The sequence below is a fragment of the Malus sylvestris genome, chromosome 2 (assembly GCF_916048215.2).
Source record: "Malus sylvestris chromosome 2, drMalSylv7.2, whole genome shotgun sequence".
In the NCBI taxonomy this organism is placed as follows: domain Eukaryota; kingdom Viridiplantae; phylum Streptophyta; class Magnoliopsida; order Rosales; family Rosaceae; genus Malus; species Malus sylvestris.
Window position 1 is genome coordinate 28,005,135 of NC_062261.1, and position 10,327 is coordinate 28,015,461.

Sequence of the window (10,327 nt, forward strand, 5' to 3'; positions counted from 1 at the left end):
TACAACCACCAAGAACCTTTACCAGATTTTGGTGCTGAAGTTTGGCAATCAGTACGACTTCATTCATGAACTCGTCTAATCCTTAACCAGAACTTCTAGAAAGCCTCTTCACATCTATTTCTTGTCCATCTGCTAGTGTCCCCTGAAAATTTACACTGCATCAAATATTGCAAAATTCACTATAGTGATTCTTTGTTATCATGAGCCTTGCTGTAAAGAAAGTTACAAATTTACTCTGTAAACAGGTCCAAAGCTACTTTCTCATAGCTTGTTTTCGGTTGAAAAGTTTTCTGTCACACTAACTATTTCATTCCAGTCGAAGAGTGGCAACTCTAGGTTCTCTTTTCCTTCCCCTTCATTGCTCTGATCTCTTTCTCCTAATTCTATTTTTTCTGTTGTAATATACTTCATGTAAGCAAAATGAAACTTATATTTGAAGATGCAATAAATATTAGTTCAATCAATTTAAATTGGAACAAATTTTTCATCTCTTTCTCTCAGATGCTCATATCGAGTATACAATAAACTAAAACGAGAAAGTGTTAAGCAAGGATGGTCGGATTAGTTTACTAACTTCTTAGGTTTTTCATCTTTCGCCGAATGTATCCAACTAACAGAATTCCTGAAAACAATATTGTGATTGAAACTACAACTATCAATGCTGTCTTCCATTTACCATCGTTTCCTTCTTCTTGGTTGCCGGATGAAGTATCTGAGAAGGAAGATGAACTACCAAGTAACATTGTAAAAGCAATTGTAAATCTTCCCTAAACACAATGGAAAAGTAATTTAACTACATGGCAGATAAATGCATTTAACAAGCAGCTATTGTTACTTCTTACCTAAAGCTAATTCTAACGCTGACAATCGAACATATAGATCCGGCCCAGCAGTCACAAGCTCCCTTATATCTAGTAGATCACCATACCAAATGGCGCAGCCAGTACCTCCTCTTATATCTGAGCTTGTATAAGCCGTACAAGAACAGTTGCCCAAGCATTTTGCTCTGCATTCGTTGAGATTTATACTTCGGTTCACCCAAGAGTGTGTGGTATCAGGCAACTTTAGGCTAGTGAAATTAAGAAAACCATCCTTATCCTTTTCTTGGCAGCTTAAAGGTTTGTTGCGCACACATCCAAGAGACCAGTCGGTCAAGTTCCCTTTTTCTTGAGACTTAGGCCTAAATCCTTTCAGACATTGGCAGACCTGATAATTGTCAAAAGTACATTTTCCATTGGCTCCACAGAGGTGATACTGATTACATTGCTCCCTAGGCTTTGACGACAACTGCCCCCAATCTGGATCCATGTCATCCCAATAATAGCGAGCACATTTACCAATGGTTTGGTTCAAAACTATTCTTGAGATTATCTGAACTTTATGCTTGTATGTGTAGTACACTTCATCGTCAGTGTACACAAAGTTGAAAGCATGTTATGTATATGGCCATGAAAATGAAATGAATGTGCTTGATAGGAAATTGGACAACTCAAATTAGAAATAGCATTTGTGAAAAATTCAAATGAGGAAATTAAAGGCGATCGAAGGATGTGAAGTTGTGTTCTTATGTTATATACACACACACACACACACACATATATGCGCGCGCGTGTGAACATTGGCAGGCATATGCTGTCAAATGATGTAAGTTCTTGAAAGTCCTTGCATTATACGTTTAGGGATGCCTATAATGCAGATACTGTCATATTTGGGGGACCAATGTAGGTTTTTAAAACTTTCTTTATATTTATACATGTATAAATTTTTTGGAACATTATATATGGAGGTTTGGGCCAATGGCCTTCTCCACGTAGGTACTAAAAACTTAACAAAAAAAGAATTGAGATTATATATTGAAATATATATATATATATATATATATATATATGTACCTGAATTATGTAATGTTATATTCTGATTATGTGCACAGATGTTATGTTATAACACTGTTAGTTTGAATTAGAAGTATTGTTGGCACCGAACACTGGAAAGGAATGCGTAAGTCTTTGATATTAATTTCAAGTATTGGCAAGGGAGGATGGGGTAATGAGAATTTCTAACTTAGCAAAAGAATTGCAGGTTTAGATGCATGATGAGTGCAATTTGATATCCTAATTAAACTTAGCTCTTACCTAGTGATACTTAATTACAAATTTGTTCACAAAATTTTTACCAACTAATTCTTGGTTATATTTCAGTTCCAAATATTGGAAGAGATACAAAATTCGATTTCTCTCTTCCCTTGCATTATTAAAAACTCGCAAAATTGATCGTTTCTCTTCCATTGCATTAACAAAAACTCGCAAATTTCATTATTTTCCCTTTATATAATATGTTTACTTGAAATTTATGAAGCACACCTAGCTAATATACAAACAACTAGCAGCAGTATCAACTAAAGGTTGTTAGATTACTAAAGAAAATGCATGGCTGGTATATATAAAGAGCAGCAGATACGTTGGCTGTAGTTCCATATTACTGTTGCTATATTTATTCATTATTTAGAAATGCTTTTTAGGTTTTGAGAAGTGCATATTTGATGAATCGTAAAACCTTAACCTTATGCAAAAGGAATTGAGCTAGATATGTGAATATATAAATCTCATGTCAACTTTTTTGTTATGCAGTCAGTATCTTATTTGTTCTCAGAAATTTATTAAGGTTTGTTATCTATAACAGGCTTATCAAGAGTCAACCAAAGAAAAGCAGCGTGCCCAAATTGCTCAAGGTTTCACTTCATCTCCCTTCTATTTTCTTCCTTTCCATAGATGGGTACTTTTTATTTGTTATAGATATCAACACATTTTGGGTTTGAAATGCTATACATGTTTAGGATGGGGGTCATGCAGGGTTGTACATATATGAATTGCCTCAGTTATGTTTCCCTCGTTATATACACCCATGTTTCTCTCGTTATATACACCCATGAATTACCCCTTTAACAGTTGCTGGTTTATGTGTTCTAATTTATCTGCTATAGAAGACAGATAAGTAGTAGGTTGCATTTACACAGCTTACTATGGCGTTCCCATTTCTTGTTTTGATCAAAATTTTATTATTAGTTTTATTTGTTCATAATTCTTTAGATGGATGGAAAAGTGAATAGAAATTGAAGTTAGAGAAAATTTGACATGTTGATGAGTAGACCATTACCCTTGCAAAAAGTGTGGGACCTTGTTATCAAATTTCTCACTGAGCAAGTGAGTTCATGATGATCATATAGACTAACATTTAGCCTACTTGATTGATTCTTTCCTGCGTGATTGATTCTTTCTTAAAATCACTTTCAAGTTTATATACCTATTGTGCTTTGCTTTGTGATGGTTTCTAGGGTTTTTTTTTTTTTTTTTGTGTTGAAGCTCTTGTATGTGTTTGCTTAATTTTACCAAGTCCAAGTATCTAAAATGAATTTAGCGTATGTTGATGCTCCACTCATTCATGTGTTGTTTTTTTGCACGTGAAGGTATGGATGAATATGAGACTCAATTCTTTGTTCTTTTGAACGTTTGGATTATAATGGCACAAGTCTTTACTATGAATGCACAATTGTTAAGGTATAGACAACAACAAAGGAGACAACGGGAAATAGCTAGTTTAGAGCAGAGGACATTTGTTAGACTTCATGTTAGGAGAGAGGAAATAAATTGTATCACGCGATTGAGTGATACTAACTGTTTGTGGGAGCTGTGAATGGATAGGAATGCATTTGCAGTTTTATGTGATTTACTACAAACTCGTGGTGGATTGGTAGATGATGGTCATGTTACAATAGAGGAGCAAGTAGCTACTTTTGTTAACATATTAGCCCACCACAATAAAAATAGGTCAATGCAAGTTAGATTCATTAGGTCTGGTGAAACTATTAGTCAGTATGTCCGCAGAGTATTGCGTGCGTTGCTCAGTTTGCAAGATGTTTGCAAAACCAACCCCTATCCCAGAGGATTGCACAGAATCGAGATGGAAATGCTTTAAGATAATCATCATAGTAAAATCATTAATAACATAATTATTTGTAGTTGCTAATTAATATAAGTTTTTTTTTTGTCTAGGGTTGCTTAGGAGCGCTAGATGGAACCTACATAGGGGTCATTGTGCCTGATGTCGATAGACCAAGATATAGAACAAGGAAGGGTCTTATAGCAACTAATGTTTAGGCGTATGGACACACGACCTCAAATTCATATATGTGTTATCCGGTTGAGAGGGATCAGTTACTGATTCGAGAGTTCTTGGTGACGCTGTTACTAGAGCTAATGACCTCAAAGTCCCAACTGGTAAGATAGACAAGCACCTAGTATTTTTCCTTACCTTTGTTGGCCAACAACTAAAATTTAGGGGTGTGCTATCCACACACCCCATTTTACTTCTCACACACCTCTTGATGATTTCTGTCCGTTGATCTTCTTCAATTCATCTGATCCAACGGTCGAAAATTAAAAAGGTGTGTGAGAAGTAAAATGGGGTGTGTGGATATCACACCCCAAAATTTATTATCAACTAATATAGGTACATACTATTTGGTTGATTCCGGATATACGAATGGTGAGGGTTTTTTGGCACCGTATAGAGGCACTAGATACCATTTGCAAGAGTGGAAAGACAATTCACGTGCACCTAGGAATCATGAAGAATATTTTAATATGAAACACTCACGTGCTAGGAATGTCATTGAGAGATGTTTTGGCCTCCTCAAACGACGTTGGGCTATCTTACGAAGTCTTTCCCACTATCCAATCAAGATTTAGGGACGAATGATCACCGCATGTAGTTTACTTCATAATTTTATCAGAATGTATATGGCGGTTGATCCTGAGGAAAATGCAAGACTTGCATTTGATGAATTACCTATAGGGGAAGATTTACCAGAAGTATTAGCCTACATTGAAACCATTGAGTCAAGCCAGATATGGACTCAATGGAGAGATGATCTTGCAAGAGAAATATATGATGAGTGGAGAGGAATGAGGGCTTGAAAATTGGTTGACATGGTAGTTGTTGTAATTGGCTTGAAAATTCGTAACATCAAAGACTATTAGGATGCTTGTTATTGTAATGTGGTAATTGGGAGTTATCTGGATGTTATGGCTTCTTTGATATGTTTATTTGTTTATTTATGGCTTCCTGCATTCCTCAGGGTATTGTTGTTCTCTTCCACGTAGTTGTACTCAGTCCTGCAAACCTAGTGCTAAAACCTCTAAGGTTGATAAACCTAAGCTTTGGGCAAACCCTAATTTATATATGTTTTCTGTGAAATTGGTTTTTAGTTTTGTGTCTTCAAAACTTTGTTCTTCTAGTATTTCACAATTCGTCTCCACAGGTTAGATTTATCAATAAAAATTCAAGTTTAGGGACACAGATCTATGCAATTTTAGGGAAATTTGAGAAAGCTGGAAGCTTTTCTGCAAAACCCCATTCGTTAATTTGGTGGCTTTCAATTTGTATAGCTAATAAATCATTTTGATTTGGTAATTGATTAGTACAACTAATATAAATTTAGTCATTGTCATTTGATTGTGTTTCTAATTTAAAGATTTCAATGGAAACAACACATGAATGTGGTTTTCTATTCATTATATCTATGTTTATTTGTGTTACTTATGTAATATATGGCTTCTTTGATAGATTATATGGCCACCTCACGTAATTGGATTGATCATGAGGAGGATGTACTACTTACCATCCTCGAGGAGATGGTTGCTCATGGTGTTAGGTGTGAGACCAGCAGTTTTAAGGCTGATACTTTTGTAATGGTTGCCTCCAAGATGAGGGAACAGATTTCTGGCATTAATATAGAGCTTAAGCATATACAAAACAAATTGAAGCGCCTGAAAGAAAAGTATTCATCTGCATATGACATGATGAATACATCTGGATTTGGTTGGGATGATGAAAAAAAATGTGTTGTTGTGGATAATGACGAAATACTACAAGATTGGATGAAGGTAAATTTTTTTTCTTATTCTTTATCAATTAGTTGCTTTGAGAGTCTTAACCTTGATTTCTTTGGGTTCTTATTGTAAAAACATCCCAATGCATCTTGCAAACCAAATAAGCCATTCCCATTGTATCCACGGTTATGTACAGACTACAGTGTTTGGGAGAGACCGAGTCATGGGTAGTATAGCTGAATCAGCAGCAGATGCAATTGAAAATATGGGTTTGGAAAGTGAGGATTGTGAGACTTCCGAGATGCCTCCGCATTCACCTACCCCATCTCCTTCTGTTGCTACATCTAGTGCATCTCAACCTGTTAGGAAGGAAGAGGAGTAGGAATGATGGTGATGTAAATATTGTATCTGTTATCAATGAAGGTTGGAATAAAGCTGTTACTGAAATGAAGAAATTAGGTGAAAGTTTTACTTTCAGAGAAGCGAAAGCTAGACTACCTTTTGAGCTTTAGGCCATGGGCCTCCCCTACAATCAGGTGCTAAGAATTTCAATGAAGTTAGTGAAAGATACCAATCTGATGGGTATTTGGACTACCTTGGATGACATATAGAAGCCAAATTTCATTAAAGTGTTTATGGAGAGCCTTTGAGCATTTGGGGTTTTAGTATTTGTGGTTTTAGTTTGATGAACTTTATCAACTTCTAGTGTTTTCATTATTGCTTTAGCAAGACATTATTTGTTTTTTAAGTTGGGACGAATGTTTAATTTTGGATATTTCATGTTTAAGTTTTGCATATTTCATTTTCTTTGTTTAAGTTCTGAATGTTTAAACTCTAAAACATTTACGATATGCATGATCATTAAACTTATATATTTTTCAACATTTCTCATGTGCTCTTGTGTGGTTTGCCATGTAATGCAATGGGGAAAATTTAGAGGGGTGTCCTTCGAAACAAGGTCAATTTTAATGTTTGCAGAACCTGAACTCCCAGAACAACAACCCACAATTGAAAGGACCAAAATTAGGGACTAAAAATTGATTTGGGGTGTGGGTTTTGCAATTTGCATAATAAAATTTGATGGGTTTGTGCTGAAAATTCGGATGGAGCTGTAGCAAAATATCATGAAAGATATGTAACTGCCAGCAGGTTGTAAAACTGACCACCAAAGCATAACAGCAACAATAGTTTACATACCAAGTAACAAAAGTTTCATTGAGCATGCCTATACAAATAGACATGCAAGAGAAAGATACCTATATTAATAAACAAACTAAGAAAGTATTTACAAGCCTCCTCTAGTCGACCTGCATCATGAAAACACAGTTTCAATTGATGCCATCTTAGAGAAAAAGGCTTAAGTAAGAATGTGTGTTTTTTTTAAAGGTCGACGCCATTTTACACCGCACTTGATGGGCAAAGTGGGAGTTATGATAGCCAGTCTTCATGAGTTGCCCCCAGCTCTTATGAAACTGCAAATGTAAACAAACCACAAGTCAACATTCTTGAAACCAAATTCATATACCACTGGACTAAAGCCTTGAACTAGGAAGCATGTTTCATGTTGTACAAGAGAATTACTACCATTTGGTGACATTCACGTTGAGCCTGTTGATGGGTGAAACGCACTTGATCTCTTTGAAACTATAAAATCAAGCCATTAAGAAGTATAAATACGAATTTCACAACTGTTGAGCAACATATTTAAGCAGCTAAAATAAACTTTACTCGGCAAGTTTAACAGGCTTACCTCCAAAGCATTGCATTCAGAAGATAATTTTTGCTTCTCCACAATACTAAAATCGTCATATCTGATAAGGGCAATAGCATTTCTGTGTAAATTTTTGCTCACAATTGAAAATTTAATAAATAAAAGTACTATAGAATTCTAGATGAACACTGACTTGAGAGACCACTTTAGATGATGTATTTTGTCTTCAATTAGATCGCGTTCATTCATCAACAATTGAAGTTGCTGTATGAACCAGCATACAAGTTAGCTTGTTGATCATGATACTACATTACAGCAGTTTCACAATAAGTTTTAGAAAGATCTTGCGGGTATCTCTCAATTCCCATAGGAGTTCAACCTCCCTCTCTAGCTCTGGAACGACAAGCATTGTTCTCCACCCTATCCATATAGACAAGAAATTAGGGAAAATATGATCACATTTGGGGAAGCAACGTGGAAGAAAGAAAACACGCACATTGTTTAAAGAAGTGACACAGATAACTGAAATCGGGAAAAAAAAAAGGAAATTATAAGACTCAGTACCAAGAACCTTTTTGCTGCGCAAAATATCTCCATATATATGGTCACCAACATAAAGAACCTATGAAAAATGTGTAAAATATTAGACCCAAGTTTGGTGGTAGCATCGGTTTTTCTTACAACTGATGTACTTCCAGGAAAGAATAGTTCACCTGTGAACTTGACTCAATTGAAAGTAGTTTATGAAGATGGCCAACGCTACCTCCCTGAAACAATGTCAAAGGCACTATTACTCAAGTTGAAATAATTAACACAATAATCAGAAAAACAGAAGGTTTTGTTATAGAAAATAAACTATTCAAATAAAGCTATTAATATGATCCTATATAATGCACTAAATATTTAAGAGTGCCTAGAAAACTCTACAAGCCTTCTTCTATCCCTTCAACAATAATGTAGGTGCAGGTGAAGAACTTCCAACCTTTTGGAATATGAAATTAATTAATAAAACTAGATAAAATAAGAGGATACAAGTGTATAATGCGACATACAATGAATTATCAACATTAGCATACCAACCTGAGCCGTAGAAGAACCATTATCAGTATTGATTAGCATCCCTGACTCGAGTTCTACCTCAAACAGATTAGCACGGTTACCATCATGAAAGAAGCTTGGCTTTGCACTGCATAGGTAACCACTTCTAATGGTTAGTAAAATGATAGTTACTATGACATAAGCGGTGTAGATGGCAAACAAATGCTTAGCAAATTCAGAGATGGTGAACATAATGATAAACAACATAACTCATAAAAACCTACACTATATCAAAGGGTAGGGTAATTGAAATCCAGATTAGCATTCTCCAATTAAGGAATTAATAAAGTAGTGATATCTGGTAAAGAATAACAACAAAGAACGCTTAGAGGAAAGGAAAAATCATGACCTGCCAGTGATGACAACATCAAAGTATGTAAGCTTCAGCTAGAGCAAAGAGGGTATCAATGATAATATAATCTGGCTTGTCAAAGGAATCTCGTATTACAACACTTGGCCTCTCTTACTTCTATGAGGAAATCCCACAACACAGCATATTGCTTGCTACTTCCTAAAATGTCAATCAAAATGAACTTGTGTGCAAAAAATGTGATAGCTTTTAGCACTATGTCGAAAACCCAGAATTGTTTTAGCCCAAAGAATGAACCTGTGTGCAGAAAGCCCGAGATTTTTGCAGCGTTTCAGAACTTGCTCAACCCAAGTTTGTGGAGATTTGGGTAGACAAAGCGTTGAGGGAGAGCTCCAAGTCGTGGTGAGGGTTCTTGTGGTCGCTGAGGATGTAGGAGAACTCGATTACCAGGTGCGGTGATGGTGGAGATGGCGGGTTGTGGTGGGTGAGAGAAGAGAAGGGGTGGCGATGAGTGTTGGGTTTGGAGGGTGAGAGAAGAGAGTGGAAGATAAAGAAAAAGAAGCAGCAGTGGCGATGTTCTGTGTGTAAGAAGGGTTTTGGGTATTTTGGTCATTTTAATCTTTTAGTTCCGTTCCGTCCATGCACTACCAAACGCAGGACAGAACAACCGTCCTATTCGGTCCCGCGCGTACCAAACATAACACAGAACATCTGTTTCATCCCGTCCCGTCCTGTCCCATCCCGTCCCGTCCCGTCTGCGTACCAAACGCTACCTAAGCGAACACTGTCACTATTTTTAGAACTCAATATGAAAGTATCAATTTTAAGGAAGCACTTGCATAGAAAGAAAGCTCATAAAGAGAGGATTAAACTTCTCTCTTGGGTCAAGGATCAAGGACTGGTAAAAATTTGGCAAAAATTGCCAGAAAATCGTCACCATTGGGGAGCTTGATGTCTTTAGACATTGAGTTTCAACGTGTGGGTCTTCTATTAGAATAACGAGGGCGTCGATATGAACTCGTAGCCTCGGACATTGCGTGATTTATGAAGAATCTAAGATTGGAAAGAAGGAAAAGAGATGGAGGAACACAAGCAGCAGTTAATGTGTTTCCAGCGTGAAATGGACCAAATAAAAGGGCAAAGGCTTGCCTTCATGAGAAAAATGTTGAATGTTGAATTTGGACTTGTGCCAGTCTTATTCGGATGGTTTGATGTTGAATTTATCTTAATCATTAAATAAAGTTATTAAAATATTTTTTATTAAGATTCAAAGTTTTAAAACTTTTTTTTATTAGTTTTCATTGAGAACTATTGGCTTTA

The 10,327-nt window shown here is 36.1% G+C and overlaps 1 protein-coding gene, 2 long non-coding RNA genes and 1 pseudogene across 3 annotated transcripts; 1 reads left to right on the forward strand and 3 right to left on the reverse strand.

The window, feature by feature from the left end:
- Positions 1 to 223: 223 nt before the first annotated feature.
- LOC126602650 (receptor-like serine/threonine-protein kinase SD1-8) lies at positions 224 to 1,308 on the reverse strand. Its single transcript, XM_050269569.1, has 3 exons — positions 843 to 1,308; positions 575 to 712; positions 224 to 392 (listed from the first exon to the last, which is right to left on the reverse strand). The coding sequence occupies exons 1-3, from the start codon at positions 1,306 to 1,308 to the stop codon at positions 262 to 264; spliced, it is 735 nt and encodes a 244-aa protein (XP_050125526.1). The 3' UTR covers positions 224 to 261.
- A 2,520-nt stretch (positions 1,309 to 3,828) lies between these two features.
- On the forward strand, positions 3,829 to 6,020 carry LOC126602658 (uncharacterized; annotated as a pseudogene).
- A 1,445-nt stretch (positions 6,021 to 7,465) lies between these two features.
- LOC126600152 (uncharacterized) lies at positions 7,466 to 7,865 on the reverse strand. Its single transcript, XR_007615369.1, has 3 exons — positions 7,793 to 7,865; positions 7,639 to 7,699; positions 7,466 to 7,532 (listed from the first exon to the last, which is right to left on the reverse strand). It is a non-coding gene; the product is annotated as an uncharacterized LOC126600152 (long non-coding RNA).
- Positions 7,866 to 7,941: 76 nt separating this feature from the next.
- On the reverse strand, positions 7,942 to 8,355 carry LOC126613972 (uncharacterized). The gene is made up of 3 exons (XR_007620241.1): positions 8,313 to 8,355; positions 8,164 to 8,221; positions 7,942 to 8,019 (listed from the first exon to the last, which is right to left on the reverse strand). It is a non-coding gene; the product is annotated as an uncharacterized LOC126613972 (long non-coding RNA).
- Between the last annotated feature and the right edge of the window lie 1,972 nt (positions 8,356 to 10,327).